The sequence below is a fragment of the Peromyscus eremicus genome, chromosome 13, assembly GCF_949786415.1.
Source record: "Peromyscus eremicus chromosome 13, PerEre_H2_v1, whole genome shotgun sequence".
Taxonomy (NCBI): domain Eukaryota; kingdom Metazoa; phylum Chordata; class Mammalia; order Rodentia; family Cricetidae; genus Peromyscus; species Peromyscus eremicus.
In genome coordinates this window covers 60,257,849-60,276,834 of record NC_081429.1, presented here as the reverse complement: position 1 = coordinate 60,276,834, position 18,986 = coordinate 60,257,849, and the positions used below count along the sequence as shown (strand labels likewise).

The 18,986-nt window shown below is 46.4% G+C and overlaps 2 protein-coding genes across 3 annotated transcripts in view; one reads left to right on the top strand and one right to left on the bottom strand.

The window, feature by feature from the left end:
- Myo1b (myosin IB) overlaps positions 1-18,986 on the top strand; it is a 177,213-nt gene that overhangs the window by 35,907 nt on the left and 122,320 nt on the right. The window contains exons 1-2 of one of the 2 annotated variants that reach the window (XM_059278604.1): positions 4,980-5,088; positions 18,028-18,143. In XM_059278604.1, coding sequence (XP_059134587.1) covers positions 5,020-5,088; positions 18,028-18,143 — 185 coding nt within the window. In that variant the 5' untranslated portion in view covers positions 4,980-5,019. Of the gene's footprint in view, positions 1-4,979; positions 5,089-18,027; positions 18,144-18,986 lie in introns of those variants that run through there. The other variant, XM_059278606.1, reaches the window with a different exon arrangement.
- On the bottom strand, positions 5,406-6,819 carry LOC131923513 (shugoshin 1-like). The gene is made up of 2 exons (XM_059278607.1): positions 6,356-6,819; positions 5,406-5,629 (listed from the first exon to the last, which is right to left on the bottom strand). Exons 1-2 carry the CDS (start codon positions 6,801-6,803, stop codon positions 5,406-5,408), a joined length of 672 nt encoding a protein of 223 aa, XP_059134590.1. The 5' UTR covers positions 6,804-6,819.

Genomic DNA, 18,986 nt, shown 5'->3' with positions numbered 1-18,986 from the left:
TTTACTACAAAATTGTTTGGCCTGCACGAAACGTCGTACTGTTTTGTGTATCACGTTGATCTTTCAGTCCTTTCTCAGGATAGAAGATGCTGTTGAGATCTGTTGTGTGCTCATTTGGCTTAGCTGTGTCCCTCAGGTGGCCATCGGGATGATCCGTCCTGTAAGCATGCTCACATTGTGTGGACAAGGGGGCAGTGACCAGAAAGTTGGCCTAGACTTGTAAACTCTTGGTGTGTCCATAGTGTGAACCGTTTCCTGTGGGGTCTAGTCCTAGGCTGGGGGACTCTTGTTTCCCACCCTCCTGTCCATTTCCCTTTCAGCCCCCGCCCCTCAGCCCCATGTAAACAGATAAGAGGGAAAGTCTGCTCGGACCGACCCGGCTGTGTGAGAGGTGGCTTTGCTCTGCCTGTGAGTCGCTCCATAGCGCTCACAAACTCTAGCATGCTGAGTCTTCGGCAAGCTGACTCTGAGGTGAGAGAGGGGATGAAAACCCAGCCAAATCCGAGTCAGCAACTTAGCAAGAGCCAAAGAGAGATGGGTGCTGAGAGAGCCCTAAGGTAACGGAGCGGCCATGGTGATGTTGCTGCCATGTGAAGAGATGTGCCCCGCAGGAGGCATTTGCCATGAGTGTTAGGTGCGTGTGCACACGATGGTGTGCTTCCCAGACTGTGTGAACTTATGATGTCAGAAAGGGTGAATGTAGCTCGAGTTTTCTTGCCTGGCCCACAGGGCAAATCTCTGTCCCCTGCCAGTCCCACAGCCGCTCAGATCCAACCAAGTAAACACAGAGACTTATATTGCTTACAAACTGTATGGCCGTGGCAGGCTTCTTGCTAACTGTTCTTATATCTTAAATTAACCCATTTCTATAAATCTATACCTTGCCACGTGGTTCGTGGCTTACCGGCATCTTCACATGCTGCTTGTCATGGCGGTGGCTGGCAGTGTCTCCCTGCCTCAGCCTTCCACTTCCCAGAATTCTCTTTTCTGTTTGTCCCACCTATACTTCTTGCCTGGCCACTGGCCAATCAGCATTTTATTTATACAGAGTGATATCCACAGCAGGTGAATAGTTTTGTTTTGGAGCATCTAGGACAGAATTAACTTTAGTCATACAGCCAAGTTTCACCAGCATCTTGCTTCCAGAGTAACTCAAGGTTTTGTTGTGTCACACGTGGGTTTGTTTCGGTGTAGCACACTCCTTACAACCCTTTGAGTGAAATGCATGCTCCAAGAAGATCTTCTGAAAGGGTTAACACACTTGTTTAAGCAGCAACATGCTGGTTCGTGTCTAAGGGCCCAGTAAGCATCCGTGTTTGGGACTGGTCCAGCTGTCCTTCCCAGCAAGGGCTTTGGGCATGTGTGGTGGGAGACAGTGGAGGATCAGGTGAGGGGAGGCTGTGGGGAGAACTGGATGGGCGGGTTAGAAGCATGCAGGGTCAGAGGCTATTTGCTGTTTTTCCGCCCTCTTGGCAGAGTTCAGATCAAGCTGGGACCAGCTGCAGGCCGTGCCTTTTCGTCTCCCAGTGTGGGCTCAGTGGCTGGGAAATGCTTGGTGTGACATTCCCAAGCTCTGCTGTTCTGTGTTCTCTCTGCCCTTTGTCAGCCCTTCCGGCCTCCCACCCCCACCCTGGGGCAAGCTTGCAGCAGAAGGGCAGGTTTCACGTGGGCTTTGCTGTGATGGAGGAAGAGGCAGGCCTGAGGTCAGACAGTTCTGTTTTTTAGGGTGACTGGTCAGGGCTGTGGTTCTGTCCAGGAAGAGGAGAACTGCAATTTAGGTAAGAATTAGGAAGGCAGATTTGGAAAGTAAAGAACCAAGGTGTCTGTCTGCTGATGGAAGTATTTTTGGTGTCCAGCAGTAAATTTAGTTTGTTTTCTGTCTGAATTGTCAGGTTGGGGGATCATCTATATGTAGAGGTCTGAATTAGCCCAGTTTCAAGATCTTATGTTAAACTAATTGCACTTGTAAAAGTGACAGCCTCGAAAATCTAGTACAAATTGCCTTAATTTTTAGAAGTTCTGGAGCTAAGGATCCCATACTTTCGTAACACTCAACTATCAAGTACTGGATATTTGGTTAGTTTACAGAAATATTGCAAAAATTATACTTGTCTACATTTGTACATCTTAAAATTTCCCAAGCACTTTTCTGTAGCACAAATCCTAGTTGGTCTTATTAATAAAAGCCTGGAGTCAGATGTCAGGGTGAAAGCTGAAAGATCAGAGATGCAGAGCAGCCAGCCACTGGAAAGGCTTCTTAGCTCTAGGAATCCTCAGCCTGAAAGAGACCTGAGCTCCTGTCTCCTCCCATCTAATATTCCTCTCTCCACCCAGCCATATCGCTTCCTGTCTCCACCTCTCTAGTGCTGGGATTAGTCATGAGATCCCAAGTGCCGGGATCAAAGGTGTGTGCCACCACTGCCTGGCTGTTTCTCTTTAGACTGGATCAATCTTGTGTAGCCCAGGCTGGCCTTGAACTCACAGAGATCCATGTGCCTCTGCCTCCTGAGTGCTGGGATTAAAGGTGTGTGCCACCACTGCCTGGCATCTATGGCTAACTAGTGACTTAGTTCCACACTCTGATCTTCAGGCAAGCTTTATTTGTTAGATCACAAACAAAATATCACTACACTTTTCATTCATACACAGGATGGTTCCCACTGTGTGGATCTAACATGTTTCTGGGGTACTTATATTTGCCATAAATGATTTGTCTCCTTTTGTTACAAGACAACTTGAGTTTCTCACCCTCTCACTGTGTGTGTGCATCAAGAGTGCTCACTGTGTGTATCAGGAGTGCTCACTTTGTATGTGCATCAGGAGTGCTCACTGTGTGTGTGTGTGTGTGTGTGTGTGTGTGTGTGTGTGTGTGCTCACTGTGTGTATCAGGAGTGCTCACTGTGCATGTGCATCAGGAGTGCTCACTGTGCATCAGGAGTGCTCACTGTGTGTGTGCATCAGGAGTGCTCACTGTGTGTGTGTATCAGGAGTGCCCACTGTGTGTGTGCATCAGGAGTGCCCACTGTGTGTGTGCATCAGGAGTGCCCACTGTGTGTGTGTATCAGGAGTGCTCACTGCGTGTGTGTGTATCAAAAGTGCTCACTGTGTGTGTGTATCAGGAGTGCTCACTGTGTGTGTGCATCAGGAGTGCTCACTGTGTGTGTGCATCAGGAGTGCTCACTGTGTGTGTGTGCATCAGGAGTTCTCACTGTGTGTGTGTATCAGGAGTGCTCACTGTGTGTGTGCGTCAGGAGTGCTCACTGTGTGTATGTGCGTCAGTGCTCACTGTGCATCAGGAGTGCTCACTGTGTGTGCGTCAGGAGTGCTCACTGTGCATCAGGAGTGCTCACTGTGTGTGTGTGCGTCAGGAGTGCTCACTGTGCATCAGGAGTGCTCACTGTGTGTGTGTGCGTCAGGAGTGCTCACTGTGTGTGTGTATCAGGAGTGCTCACTGTGTGTGTGTATCAGGAGTGCTCACTGTGTGTGTGCATCATCAGGAGTGCTCACTGTGTGTGTGTATCAGGAGTGCTCACTGTGTGTATCAGGAGTGCTCACTGTTTCTGTGAGTGACTTAGTTCAGGGTATTTCTGGACTGGGCTGAGTGAGAATCTGAAATTTGAACCTTTCATTTGTTAGCAGAGCTCAGAGCTGGCACCCAAAGTCCAGCTTAATGTTGTTCTTATTACCTAACTGTTCTCTTGGTTTTTATAATTTCAAAATCTCTTTTTTAAAGTCTTTAATTTTTTTTTTTTAAACAAAAGCGATATGCTTTTGAAAAACATTTCAAGCAGCATAGGGCCATGTAACTTGAAAATGTAGTTTCTTTGTGCCTGGTTTCCAGAAGTGATACTGGTTGCTCTGGTTCAGAGTCTTCCAAACTGTTCCTTTAAGGAAGGATGCTGTTTTTGTTCTAGAGTTGGGACCATGCGGTTGTCTTTCTTCAGAGATTCCAGACCCAGCGAGGCTTGAGTGGGACAGGATTAGTTTTCAATGCCACTTCTGCTTCTGCCTGGACCAGTGGGAAGTGGGAGGAGAACCCAGATCTGGTCTCATGAAATGCTTGGACCACAGCGTGTGGGAGGGGCTGGCTCCCAGAAAAGGTGGAGAGCAGATTGTGTGTGCATTTGGGAGTCTGGAATGGAGACACAACATCAGAAGGTTAGATAGCGCTGTGGACTGTCAGTGGAATGTTGTGTCTGATTTGTGAGGACAGTCTGTCTCTTGCACACTTTATGAAGACAGTCAGTTTTGATAATAATGTATTAGTTTGTAACCTGTGCAAACTTTCATAAAACCTTTGATAACTGGAAGATCTCCGCCACGTTGATGTGAATGGTCTGTTGTCTTCAGGTTTTGTTTTTTCTTTTCTTTCATAGCCAGACTTCATTGTTCTTAAAAAATTGACCACTTACAGTGATTTAAGTTTAAGGAAATATATACACACCCATAGACTATTTACATTTTGTACATAGATCAAAACCAGAAACCCTTACTATTCACATATTTATAATTGTGGACTTCTGACAACATGAAGAGTTAGCCTGAGGTGTAGCTGGAATTATCTCCAGTCCCGCTCAGGCCCACTGCCTCTCAGACCCAAGTAAACACACAGAGGCTTATATTACTTACAAACTGTATGGCCATTGCAGGCTTCTTGCTAACTGTTTTTATATCTTAAATTAACCCATTTCTATAAATCTATAAGTTGCCACATGGATTGTGGCTTACCAGTACCTTACATCTTTCTTCTCATGGTGGTGGTGGCTGGCAGTGTCTCCTGACTCAGCCTCCACTTCCCAGAATTCTCTTCTCTGCTTGTCCTGCCTATACTTCCTGCCTGGCTACTGGCCAATCAGCATTTTATTTATTAACCAATCAGAGCAACAGTTCACAGCATACAGAAAGACATCTCCAGCACTGAGGTCCATGACATGTTGATTCTGAAGAATGACGTCACACACTCTGAGAATTCACAACAGTTATCTTGTCCCAGAACCAAAACCATCAGTTCTCTTAATCATGATTCCATATATATTTTACCCAAAGAACCAGCATGACAGCAGAATAAGGGATTCTCAGCAACTGATGGTATGTCTTGCTGTGATGTCAAGGATTTATGAAAGATTTGGATCCTGTCTTTACTTCTTTTCAACTCTGTAATTCCTCCTGCTTAAGGAAAAAGTAAAGGTGCTGGGGAAATTTTAGATGTTGGTAGCAGTTCACACAATTACAAAGTATTTTCCACAGGACATCCTGATAAGGGATGGTTCTGCCCACTGCACACTGTCTCACAGGGTCTCTTGGGTAAAAGAGAAGGATCATCTTCAACAGCATCCAACAAAAGGCGTTACTGTGTTTGCTTCGCACTTCTTTTAGGACGTCTCATATCCTTTTTCTGCCTGAAATTAGGAGAATTCAAGAAACGCAAGTCTGTGCTTCAAAGCGAGGGTTGGCTCTTCGTAGCTTGTGATGGTGGTGCACCTGCGCTTAGGCAGAGGCACTGCTGGGCTGTGTTCATTCCTTTTTGGAGACAGAGAAAGCTTCCTGATTTTCACTACAGGGTGCAGCAGGATATTGGTGACAACCTTTAGGCTACGACCAGGTGACTCTTGATTCTTGGGTAGTAGTTCTGGTTGGTGGCACCTTCTCTCTATCTTTTTCATCCGTGTACTAGAGTCCTCTTTTAGGCCGAGGCCTGGTGATTCTGACTCTCTGGTGTGGACTTGCAAGTGCTTGTATGGAGGCAGGTAGAGGTCATCAGACTCATCCTCAGAGGCACTCAGTTCGAAAGCACTCTCTTCCAAGTCCCTGCTGTTGATTTCTCCACTGCAGCCACTGCTCATTTTTTGTCGGGAAGGGGAGAGGTGAACACACTCTTCGAGATTAAAATCATAAGCGTCACTGGAACTAACAGATCCATTCAGTTTTGTGGGATGTAAAGTCTGCTTATCTTTGCTTTTGTTGCCCTTACACCTCAACGAGGGTTTTGATTTGCATCTCTGGTTGGCTCTTCTTTTTCGTGCACGTTTATGCATACTTTTCATTTGTTCAGGTTTAGATGGTAAAATGACTTCTTTTGTTTTAGCATTCTTTTCCGGGCACGTCAGTCTAGGGGATAAGTTAATTTGGTCCATGTTCCACAGACAAACATTTTGTTCTACGTTTTCAAGTTTGTACAGAGTTACAGTTGGGTCTCTACACCCACTTCTTCTAACTTCCAAAGACTGTCCCACCCAGTGACTGGCTTCACAATCCTCCAAAGCAGTGGAGCAACTTACATTACTAAAATCTTTCTTTCAGTGGCGATGGAAAGGCACAGTTCTAGGTAAGATAGCATCAGTAGACTCGACTTTACCTGAATCAAAATCACTCCCCAGTGTGTCTGGAGGAACAGTAGGACTTGGTTCTTTGGTTTGGAATAGCCAGTCATTTTCTTCAAGAGCAATTTGCTCTAAGGTCTTCACAGACAAGTCCCCGATGGTGTTGTCACTACTGGAGACCACTTCTGAGGGACATCCTTTCTGGTTCTGATCAGTTTCTCCACTTCGTTGGGAAGTTAGCTTCTGTTTCACAGTATGTAGCTGATATGCAAGGTAGCAACATTCTCTTCTCAGCTGTACAATGATACCCTGGGCTTCTCTCACGTTGGATTTTTCATTTTCCAAACCCAAGACTAACAACCTGTTGTTCTGTTGGTAATTTCTCAGCAGTGTAGAAGTGTTAGTGGGTACTTGGCATGGTGCAGCAATGAAGGACTTGTGTCTGCCAATCTCTGCCAAGTTTTTATTCTTTTTCTCTTTCATTCGCTTCTTAATGTCTTCAAGACTGCCTTGAAAGGACTTTTTCTGACACCTTTCCTTAACTTGCTCCTGTCTTCACTGTACAGATTTCATTTTTGCTGTCTCTCTGTTTCCAGTTAGCCACATCATCCTATTTTCAGGACTTGTGGCAAGTAGGGAACCTGACAACTCAGGGCCACGCTGTACCCTAGCGAAGAGTTTTACTGGGTTGGAGAACAGTATGTATATATTTGGAAAATTCCTGCTTCCTTTCAGAATCTGCCTCAGCGATGATATAGCAGTGTTTCGATGTCCTGCTCCAAATTAAAGGCAGCCTGGAGCGATATTTTTAGCTGGTATTTAGCGTGGCAGGGAACTCATATATAGTTCTTTAATTTATAGTCTGCAATGACTGACAGCCCAGGAATGAAGGATTATAATAGGATGGCGGGGTAGGAGTGTCGTAGGCTAGACCAGCAGGCCTGGATGGCATCTGCGGCCGCAGTTTGCAGGCCTCTTAGCTTATTTGTGGACGTCTGGTCTGAGGACGAGGACAGTGATTTAAGGCACTGGATAAAATAATCAACAGTGATGGGTTCTGTTTTCAAATTGAGAAATACTGGAAGAATAAAAACAACAAGCAAGATGGGGTATGGCGAGGTCACGAGGGATCCTGAGCGCCCCGGGGAAGCAGGCGTTCTGGGAGTCTTTGAAGCTGACTGGGTGCTGTGAGTAGAGGAAACAGCTCAGAAGAAGCAAGAATGGGCAGCGAGCTGGGCGCATAACCAGCCTCTTGTGCCCTAATTTTCTCTAGCATCACGATAGGCGTTTATAGGGCCGTGGGTAAACTGGGTGTGTGCAGACCAATCTGTGACCTTGATGTGAGTCTGTCTGCCACTGATGAGAGACTTGGGGTGCATTATTTCAGCCTGTGCCTCCAGTTTCTTCACTTGTGAAAATAGAATATTATTAGTGTTGTGTGTGTGTGTGTGTGTATATACCTAATGCATATAAGCAACACGCACACCATCACAGATACATACACCGGATTGCATTTTTACAAGTACCAGAAAGGTATTGACACATCACATGTTCTTGACCTCACGTTTAGAATTTTGACTTACACCATTTTGCACACTTTTGAATGGTGTAAACAACAACCAAAGCATTTGCTAGACCACACCGTGTCTTCTAATAAAACCCCAAAGACAAAGGATCTCTTCAAGAGAATTGGGGAAGTCTTACAGATGTCCATCTAATAGTGGTGTGATTCATAATAGTTTGTGTCTTGTGATCAAATTCCCAGGATCCAAGACCCAAGAGGAGAGGGGATTCCTCCTGTGAAGTGAATGACTCTTGTTCTGAGGATTCAAGGGCTTGGTTTATGATGTCATCTTAGTATCAGCTTCATTAGACCTATCATCTCACGTGGCGTCTGGTCACTCAGCTACTTCCTGTATACAAAGACGATTTTGTAAAAGTCTTCATGACTTTGGCATTATTGGACTGGGTGAATTTAGCTGAGGTCTAGGGATTGGTGTCCTGACTTGGCTGTTTCACAGTGGTCAGTAGATTCCAGTAGAGCCATGTGGAATTTATACCACCGTGATGGGTACTGTTTATGGAATGCTTGCTGTGGGCTTGGTGCTTGGGTATGTAATCTCTCTCAGCACTCAGATCTTCAAGGGGGAATTAGTAATAGTCCCTCTGTATACACGAGGAAACTGGGGCAGGGAGAAGCTAAAAATGTGCCAGCTTTACACAAAACTGAAGACTTACCAGAAAACTTGGAGCCACAGTTTATAGAACATTCCAAACAGATCTAAAGCATGACCAGCGGGGTATGATGGAGAGTCTGAGCTGAGGGCTCAGATGCTGCTGGGGTGGGTTCCCCAGGAAGCACTTTCGTCATCGGACCCCTTTGCTGCACAGTGACTTTGATTTCAGAGCGGCTCTTGCACTGCCTGCCTTGAAACTCAGGACTCTACAGTCCCTCCCTCCCCCCTCCCTCCCTTCCCCCTCCCTCCTCCTTCCCCATCCTTCCTCTCTTCCCCTTCCCTCCTTCCTATCCCTCTTCCTTCCCCCTCCCTCCTTTCTGTAGCTGAATTTCTAAACGGTCTTATTAATAAAACTCGGGAGCCAGATATTGGGGTGAATGCTGAAAGATCAGAGAGACAGAACAGACCATAGCTAACCTCACCTCGACAACTTCTCAGCTGATCCTGTTTCCTCAGACTGGAAGCCTCTGAGTCCTCATCCAAATGAATCTCAGCTGAACTGCTGCTAAAGGCCTAAAAGCTTAACCAGCCAAAAGCTTAACCAGCTCTAGTTCCTGGTCCTCACACCTTATATACCTTTCTGCTTCCTGCCATCACTTCCTGGGATTAAAGGTGTGAGTCACCATGCCTGGCTGTTTCCATTGTGGCTTTAAACTCACAGAGATCCATGCCTCCTGAATGCTAGGATTAAAGGTGTGTATGCCACCATTTTCTGGCCTCTGTATCTAGTGGCTGTTCTGTTCTCTGACCCCAGATAAGTTTATTAGGATGCACAATTTTTGGGGGGAACACAATATCACCACATTTCCCCTTTTTTTGTCTAAATTAAAAAAAAGGTTACAGTCAAGAATTACATTAACCATGTCCAGTCCATTAACATTTGACAGATTCAGACAAAAAATTTTCATTACTTATCCTATGTAAAACAAGTAGTTCCTTTTTAAAAGTAGATTCAATAATCTCCCTTTTTAATCTTATCACCCTTCCCCCTCCCTCCTCCCTTCCCCATCCCTCCTCTTATTCCCATCCTTCCTCCCTTCCCTCTTCCCTTCCCCCTCCCCCCTCCCTTCTCCATCCCTCCTCCTTTTCCTATCCTTCCTCCCTTCCCTCTTCTCTTCCCCCTCCCCCCTCCCTTCCCCATCCCTCCTCCTTTTCCCATCCTTCCTTCCCCATCCTGCCTTCCTTCCCTCCTCCCTTCCCTCCTCCTTTTCCCCCCTGCCCTTCTCCCTTCTTCCCTTCTCTTTCCCTGCCTCCCCTGCTGAGGATGTGATCCCAGTCTTAATTATTGGTTGGGTGAGTAGCTTGGCTGGAGGGAAGCTGTGCTCTTCCCTGTCCTTGAAAGGTGCCTCTCCGCTCTAATCCGAAGTGCTCCCTTGCGTGGGTATGGGTGTGCTCCGTCCATTTATCTGTTCACTGCCAATGCACACTTGGGTTACTTCCTTCTGATGCTGCTGTGAACAAGGTACACATAGGTGTCCCTATCAGTGTCTGCTTTAGAAATAAGTTAGGGGACCCCAACTTAGCTGATGAGAGGGGCGGGGCCGGGGTGGAGGGGGAGGTAACTGCCGCCAGAAACCGAAATCTCAGATGCCATTCCTTAGCTCTGCTTTTCCAAAGCCAGCTTCCTCTTGAAGCCCTGCTGTGATCTCTGCCTTCCAGGGATCTTCCTGGACCGTCCACAGTTCACAGGGACCTTCCTCAGTCCAGAGCTCGAGTGCTTGTTTAGACAGTTGCAGAGTGTCCTGTCATGTCCTTTGTGTCCAGAGTGGTCAGCTTTGCTTTTTCCCCATTTAGGATAGGGTTTAGCCTTGTATCCCAGGCTAGCCTTGAACTCCAGTTCTTTATATAGTCCAGGCTTGCCTTAAACTTTCAAGCTGGGATTTAGGCTCGTGTCACAAGAGTAGTGAGCTCTGACACCTTGTTTTCCTGTATAGAAGACTCATCTCAGCTACATTATCAGAGCCTTGGATGTATAGACTGTGGGGGAATTTTATATTTGACATGGTGTTTCAAATAAAACTGGCTCTTAATAAATGTGTTGCCCGTTTATGTGACAGTCAGTTACATCATTTTGTGTATGCAGTTCTGTGATGGGCTGCTTTTACCGGAGTCCGGGCCCATCCTGGCTTTGAACCATTCTTGCTTCAGAGGTGAAAGTAACGTGGCTTGGAGACTTGTACTCACAGGGCTCCCCCATCTTCCCTAACAGCTTTTGAAGCCACTTTAGATTACACAGCACACCAGATTTTAAGTAAATTTTGTCTGTTAGTTGACAGTTTCCTGATGTATTTCTCTGATGCTGAGATGATTATCATAATTAATTTTTTTTTTCTGTTGAGATGAAAATGTTTTTCTTGAAGGCCTCTTTTCTTTTTTCCTTCTGTTCCTTTCTGGTAGTATAAAGCTCTTCAGCATCCATTATCTGGATGGTCCACTGGGAGGCTTCTGCCCAAGAGAGGTGTACTTCCTTGTACAATGGTTGAAGATGTATTCCAGGGCTCCTGGGGTTAGAGTTGTTGGACTGTGTAATCTGAGGGAGACAGCTGATTCGTGGCTCCTCACCCGAATATATTTCTGCTGACTAATGTGGCCACGTCACTGTCCTCATTCTTGTGACCACTAAGATAAGAATCTGTGACCATGTCATGTGTCTTCACTGGTAGCTCAACTGAAAGGTACTTAGTGTCTATTATTTGCCAAGACTCTAATGCACCTGGGTTGACTTTTTAAGGATCTCCACAGACATGTGAAAAATAATTAAACTCATTCTTCAGAAGATAAGAGGCGGAGTGATAAGTCAGTGGCGTCAGGGACAGGGGTGCAGCTCTGTGTTGTCTCTGGCAGCTGCCTGAGGGATTCATTTCGGACATCTCCACTCACACAAACCCAGGATTCTTGGCTTCACCCCAGAAGAGAATTTCAGGATGAGCTAGTAAGCAGCGGAGTTGGAATTTATTGAAAAAAAAGAAATTGAAGAGAAAGAAAGGTTCTCAAGAAGAGAGTAAGAAGCCGGGTGGTGGGCACACCTTTAATCCCAGCACTGAGGCACAGGCAGGTGGATCTCTGTGAGTTCAAGGCCAGCCTGGTCTACAGAGCTAGTTCAAGCCAAGGCTACACAGAGAAACTGTCTCGAAAAAGAAGAAAGAGACACCCGAGAACGTGGACGTGTGTTTTCCAACCGAACTGTTTTACAACAGTCAGATACAATCTGGTGCAGAGGTTCTCAGCCCTCTGTGACCTTTAACACAGTTCCTCATGGTGTGGGGACCCCCCAGCCATACAGTTATTTTGTTACTTTTTGTAACTGTCATTTTGCTACTTTTAGGAAGCATAATGTAAACATCTATGTTTCCCCATGGATTTTTTTTTTTTTTTTGAAGGTGTTGTCTTTAAAAGGGTGCTGAGGAAGCTGAATAAGGAGAGCACAGGGCTCCTGAGAGGCACCCAGAGTCCAGTTGTGGATGAAAGTCTAGATCATGGGGACGCAGAACTCTAGGCTATCCCACTGTAGACAAATATTCTTGTTTGTGAGGATCCCAGAAGATATCTAGAGAGCAGTGAGAACCTACCCAAAGCCATATACATTCAGGTCTTAAAGCCTGAGACATTGCCATTTTGACATAAAATATCTATATAAAAGAAGAAATATATGGGGCTGGAGAGAGGGCTTAGCGGTAGAGTCCTTGCAGAGGACCCAGCAACGTCTTCTGGCCTCCGAGGGCACCAACAATACCTACATTTAAACCCACTGAGGTGTGCACACATAATTGTTAGGATTCCTAGCCACTCTTCCAAGCTCTGTGACCACACATGCGCTGTCCAGTAGCCCGGCAAGATGCTGAGTCATCCCAGGGCCTTGTGTCCTACGTAATCCATGCGCTGAGTGATCATGCAATTTGCATGCAGTGTGATCATGTAATCTATGCGCATGCATGGCGTAGCTAGGTAAGCCCACATGCGCATGTGTGTGGAGGGGAACCTATAAAAGTAGGTTCCACCTATTCCTCTCCTCTCTTCCTTCACGGTCACTCCACAGGCCTCTGCACACCTTTTCTGTTCCCCTCCCTTAATAAACTCTTATAGTGGGCTTCACTGTGCCTCGTGACTTCTCTCCCATTGTAAACAGCACCGCTTAATAAATAACATTGCATACATAACATAGACAAAAAAAAAAGCAAGAAGAAAGAAAAGTCTTTATCTTGGCAACTTTCTCAACAAGGATGGTCATTGTGTTAGAATTCTTGCTTTTTCGCTGGTAAGAGGCTTCAGCCAGAAGGGTTTCTCTACAGCAAAGCTACCCTGCCAGTAACTAAGACCCATGTCCTTAGCACAGGAGGGCAGGAGAAAGGATGTGTGAGGAAGGAGGAGGAGGAGAGATGGGGAAGGGAGGAGAGGGGAGGGGGGGGAGGGAGGGGGGAGGGAGGGACTGTAGAGTCCTGAGTTTCAAGGCAGGCAGTGCAAGAACAGCTCTGAAATCAAAGTCGCTGTGCAGCAAAGGGGTCCAATGACGAAAGTGCTTCCTGGGGAACCCACCCCAGCAGCATCTGAGCCCTCAGCTCAGACTCTCCATCATACCCCGCTGGTCATGCTTTAGATCTGTTTGGAATGTTCTATAAACTGTGGCTCCAAGTTTTCTGGTAAGTCTTCAGTTTTGTGTAAAGCTGGGCACATTTTTAGCTTCTCCCTGCCCCAGTTTCCTCGTGTATACAGAGGGACTATTACTAATTCCCCCTTGAAGATCTGAGTGCTAAGTGAGATTACATACCCAAGCACCAAGCCCACAGCAAGCACATAAGCATTCTGTAAGCAGTCTGTATTTTGGTGTTGTAAATGCTGTGTGGTTCTACTGACCACTGTATGATAGTGGAGTCAGGACTGCAGCCCCTAGACCTCACCTGAGTTTATCCATGCCTATAGTGCCAGAGTTCACCAAAGCTGTGAATGGCTGGTGCCTCTCCAGGTCACTGAGATGGTCTCTGAGGAGTGAGCTTTGCCAGGACTGTTTGTGGAATAGCATGCGTGGCCTTTCCTTGCTAAGCTCTGGCTGTGGGGGCTCTTCCCCCCGGGCTCTGAACTCTGGAGAGGGAAGGCTGCTAGATGGCCTGTCCTCCAGGAAAGAGGTCAGTTTCGCTGCAGGCACCAGAGCAGCCCTCGGGTTGTGTTTGCCGTTTGCCAGGCATCTGATCGGAGTGCCAGAAGTCCTTAAAACATGCAGTTGGGGATGGTTTTGCCTTAGGAATGTCTGCACATTCTTGACTTAATGTCTGCCCTGGAGAAGTGAAAGGGGAATCTGTTAATTGAATGTGCCTTTTCCACAGGGTCCAGCTGCCCCCTGTCCCTTGTCCCTTTTTCTTTCCTGTTCCAGTCTCATTTCTCTTTGCTCTCTTTCTTCACCTGTCCCAGATGTTGGAGGTTGGTCACACAGGGCGGTGACAGACAGGAGAGGAACTTGGCGTTGCCTTCTTGATGGAATGTTGACACCCAGGGCTGATGGTGCTGAGGTTGGGAGGATGAGGGCGATGAGCAAGGACGTGGAGGGAGTGGCTACTTGGCAATGAGCTTCTTTTGAGGGTTAGACGCAGTAAGAAAATGGCGGCGATAACATTTAAGTTCAGATGTTCATTGATGTAGAAATGAGCTGCTCTGTCACTCTCCCGGACCCTGAAGAAAGTTGTCTTCTGCATTTCCTTGAGGACGCAGTGGGGAGCCTAAAACCAGAGTTGAATGTCAGCCCCACCCAGCTGCTTGCAGGACTGCTTTCTGTGTTTCTAAGGAAAGAAGGCTGTGACTGAATATTTAATTATTCCTACTGCTCCCATTGGGGGTTAAGTCTCTGCTTATAGACCCTTCGAGGAAGAAGCCCATCAGCAGCAAGGACAGCTGTCCCGTAGAAGGCAGTTTGTAGGGGTCCATTGCTTAGGATTCAGACAGGAAGTGAATGGATGTAACCAGCCTGGTAGGGAAGAGACACATGTGAGCTTCCCTTTGACTATTAAAACAATTGTCTCCAGGAATCTCATGCTGGGAGGAGAAGGCTGAAACTTGATTTCAGAAGGAAGAACTTGTCTCCTGGAAAGAGATTTCACACTGCTTAAGAATGTGTCAGACAGCTCTGCTGGAGATCACAGCCCAAACCACGGTGTGGGCTGGGCTGTCTTCCATTTAAATAATTACCCACGTATTAGGACCCCACCGAGGGACACTGGGTGTTGTGTGCATGGTGTGTGTGTGTGTGTGTGTGTGTGCGCGCGCGCGTGCATGGGTGTGCAATGGTCACTGCACTTCCCATTAGTCTCCTTTTCCTGCTTTTCACTGCTGCTTGCTTGTTTAATTGGCTTCTTGGGTCACAGGCTCGGATCCTACAAGTCTGGTAACAAGGGGAGCATGGCAGCTTTAATGCTTTGCTTAGATCTGTGTCTTGTCCCGCGTGGCTCCCTTTCTGGTTTGTTCGGAGATGTTGGTGTGTCGGTTACTGGCGCATCGTGGCAAACCATTTTCAGAAATTAACGGCTAAAGCGACAGTCTTCTTGGCTCACAGCTCTCTGGAACAGAAACTTAGTCTGACTTAAGCTTTGCCTGTCTTCCGCTGGCCTCACCTGGGATTACTCCTGTGACTTCAAGTATCCGGTGGCTTCAGTGGGGTTAATGGTTTGGGGTGGTTCATTCATAGCCTGTAGTACAGGCTGTACAGCAGAACACTTTGCCCCTCCCCCTCCCAACGTCTCCGTTGACAATAGCTCAAGCTCGTTTCCACCAGGAGCACAGGAGAGTTGTAAAGACGTGGGCATGTCCCAGTCCACACATGGTTTTCAGATCTCTGCCTGGGTCACGTTTGCTAATGTCTCTTTTGATCAAACAAAGTCCAGATTCGGAGACTTGGAAAATAAACACTACCCTTTGAAACACTCTCTTTGTTTCACAGCAGGTATGTATACAGGTGGAAGTTTTTCTGCCCCTGTTTGCAAGCAGCCCCCACAGTAGGGCTGGAAGCTGGAGAGAAAGGATATTTAAGGCTTTGTTCACTGGCAACACATGGCCTACAGGGTTCATAAGATAACGGCCATGATGTATAGTGAGTTTGGTATTGCATGTCAACCAAGGATAATAATGGGCTGCGTCATCCTCTTTCTTAGTGCCCGCTGGAGCTGGTGTGAGCCAGTCATTCAACTGGAGATACTTCCTGAGCAGCCTGAGTGGGCAGGTCCTGTTCTGTGTGGTAGTGCCACAGCTGGGGGCAGAGGCACAGCTAATTCAGTGTGCACAAAAGTTACAGAGAAAAAGAAACTCGCTTGTCATGAGCAGGGGTTTTGATGTTGAAACTGAGGCAGCAGAATGGGTTCTCTATGCAAGAATGCCACAGTGGCAGATGTTTATCACGGCTTAGCCATTGTAAAGAGCCAGGGCCCTGGCTGCTTCCTCTGCTGACAGAAAAGTCTGTACGCTCAAATTTTATTTTTATTTTACAAGTACTTCCCCCTGCAAAGAAGGCTCGTCATTTGCTCAGTAAATAAAAGCCATGGCAAGTGGCCTCGCTTTCACGCCTGTGGCGTAACTGTAATGTGTTAGGTAGTTTTCCATCTTAGACACCTCCCATTCATCTGTTCAGGAGAGCCAGAGTGTGAGGGGTGTTGAAAGCTTTGGGAAAGCCTCCTCTGACTGGGACGTTGGGGAACTTGTAGTCATTCTTTGTCAGGCCAATTTAAGTGGGTCTTGACACCAGAATTTAGGAGTACACCCTGTGTGGAGATGCGGCTTTCTCATACCGCGGCAGGTTTTCTTTTTTTTTTTTTTTCTTTCTTTTTTTTTTTTTAAAGATTTATTTATTTATTATGTATACAGTGTTCTGCCTGCATGCCAGAAGAGGGCGCCAGATCTCATTACAGATGGTTGTGAGCCACCATGTGGTTGCTGGGAATTGAACTCATGACCTCTGGAAGAACAGCCAGTGCTCTTAACCGCTGAGCCATCTCTCCAGCCCCCCACGGCAGGTTTTCTACTTTTGATTAGATTATGCTCATATATGCTGAACATACACAAAAGGATTTGTTTGTTTCCCGTGTTTGGAAAGTTTTTTGTTTTTGTTTTTTAAATGAAAGTCATTGTGGCTCATATAAAAATATTGCAGAACATTTCTCCTGTGTCTTTGTTTTTTATTTTGTTTAATTTTCATCTCCATGGGTCTCAGTGGTGGCCCTTCTGGAAAACCTTGTCCTAGAAATGTTACCTGTTGACAATGACATTGGAAAAGCGTGCAGGCTGGACTGGCCACGCTCAGCTTTAGTAATGTCCTCTTTCTTCCTTCCCTCCTTTTCTTCCTCCTTCCCTCCCTCCCTCCCTCCCCCCCCTTTTTTTTTTTTTGCAAAATTACATTTGTTTATTTATTCATTTGTGTGTTTGTTTATGCAAATGTGTGCAGCGGGAACATGTGGAGGACAGAGGGCAACCTGTAAGAGTCAGTTTTCTTCCACGATGTATGTGGGTCCCAAAGATAGAGTTCAGGTCTTGATGGCAAACCCCTTCACTGGCTGGGCCATCTCACTGGTTCCTTTTCAAACTTTTTATCACATACATAGTTTGTTGGCATTTTTTTCTTCCGTCTTTACGATGTTGAAACTAAGGAAAACCAGAGCTGCCGAGAGGTGTTTACCACTAATCAGCTGTTGCCCGTGGTATTGTGTGTGGGTATTGCACAATAGGGACCAAGCCAGTCTCTGGAGCTGCCAGCCATGGAGGGTTGAAGCGTAGAGGAAGAGAGTTCTAGTTTGCAGCTGGGAGTTAGTTAGCGTCCGTCAAAATAGAGCAATAGAGCACGGATCCCTCAGGAAGTACGTTTGAATTTACCGTTAAATGTAAATTCAACATTAAATGTCTGTTCCATAAGAAAGTACATGTAAATTCTACTACCAAAGTGTATCATAGTGTAAAATTCTGTTGTTTGTGTATTTCCAAGGTCTAGCTAACTGTGGATCGAATACTGAACTGCGTGGGGTCTGTACTGTGTATCAGATGGTCGGCTGTAGAGGGGCAGAGCTGAAGTGAAGCCCTTACCCTAAGCGTGGGCGTGGGCTGGGTAGGTGGGCTGCTAATGCTCCTGCTCTCTGGAGCAGAAGGGTGAAGGTGAGTGGAGGCACTAACTGTAAGCTGTTCTTGAGAGCAGTTTTGTGAACTTGGCCAGTATGACAGGGCTCTGGAGAGCTCGAGCCCAGAGTCGTAAAGTTATGTCAGGATTTATCTTGAAACGTATTTTCAGTCTATAAATCCCTGCTTTTCATTTATGAGCAAAATGAACATGCATTATTGGTCACCTGTCTTCAGAGAGACACAGTGCTCTTGAAGTGTGTAAAATTGTGGTGAGGCAGGAGGACAAGTGTTGGTTCCAAAGGGATGAAACCGTATCACACTGAACTTTGAGATGTTCAAATGCGTCCCATGTAGTTAGCATATTACTTCCTTCTTCTTCTTTTTTACAGACATACATTGGAAGTGTGGTTATATCCGTGAACCCCTACCGGTCCTTGCCCATTTATTCGCCTGAGAAAGTGGAAGATTACAGAAATAGGAACTTTTATGAACTGAGCCCTCACATGTAAGTATGGCTTGAAAACGCTTCCGCTCTACTTCAGTGCATAATTGACAGATGTGTGCAGCTGTCTCCTTGAATCAGAGCAAAGTGTGTTGTTTTTTTTTTCTTCCAGTTTTTTAGCTCACTGAAAAGAATGTAGCAGTTAATAGTTAATGCCTTAAAAAATAAGGCAAAATTTTACTTATGTGTAAAATATTTCTGCTGCAGAGTCTGTAAGCAGCAGCTGCTGGTTAGTTTTGCACAGAAAACAGTAGTGTACATTTTTGGCAAGAGTCCAGCAGTCCGGCAGTGTCACACGCTTTTCATGCCAGCACTCGGAGGCAGAGGCAGGTGGATCTCTGCAAGTTCTGAGCCCAGCCTGGTCTACAGAGCGAGTTCTAGGACAGCCAGGGCTGTTACACAGAGAAACCCTGTCTTGAAAACCAGGGGAAAAAAAGGTCCAGCTAACATTTTCATCGCGTGTTTGGGTGGAAGGGCCGACAGCGCCATCACTGTCCAGCTTCCCAGGGCATTGCTCACCAGATGTGTGGGACAGGCTGACTTATTTTCCTGACTTTTGTTACCTGTTGGTTTTTCTGAAGAAGGTGGTTGATAATTGTAGTTTAAAGGCTGTGGAAGGGAAGTCACATCCTACAACAGAACTCATGTGGGAAATATTGGGGGGAGGGGAGGAGGAGCAGAGAGCTGCGGGAGAGAGACATCGGGAGGTGGAGCGGCTTGCCTTTCTAAGGGGATGTAGCTCATGTGCACAGGGGTGGCTGTAGCTGATGACCCATCCTGCCAGGACCCTAAGGGCAGGCTAACATAAATGCCTGATGCTAACAGTAATGGCCACAATCCTTCCCA

Bases quoted from the DNA above. Each gene is read 5' to 3' on its own strand.
- LOC131923513 (XM_059278607.1), bottom strand. From the start codon at position 6,803: ATGAAAGAGAAAAAGAATAAAAACTTGGCAGAGATTGGCAGACACAAG. The intron at 5,630-6,355 runs GTAAAGTCGAGT...GCCACCAACCAG, and splicing joins GGGGAGTGATTTTGATTCAG to AACTACTACCCAAGAATCAA.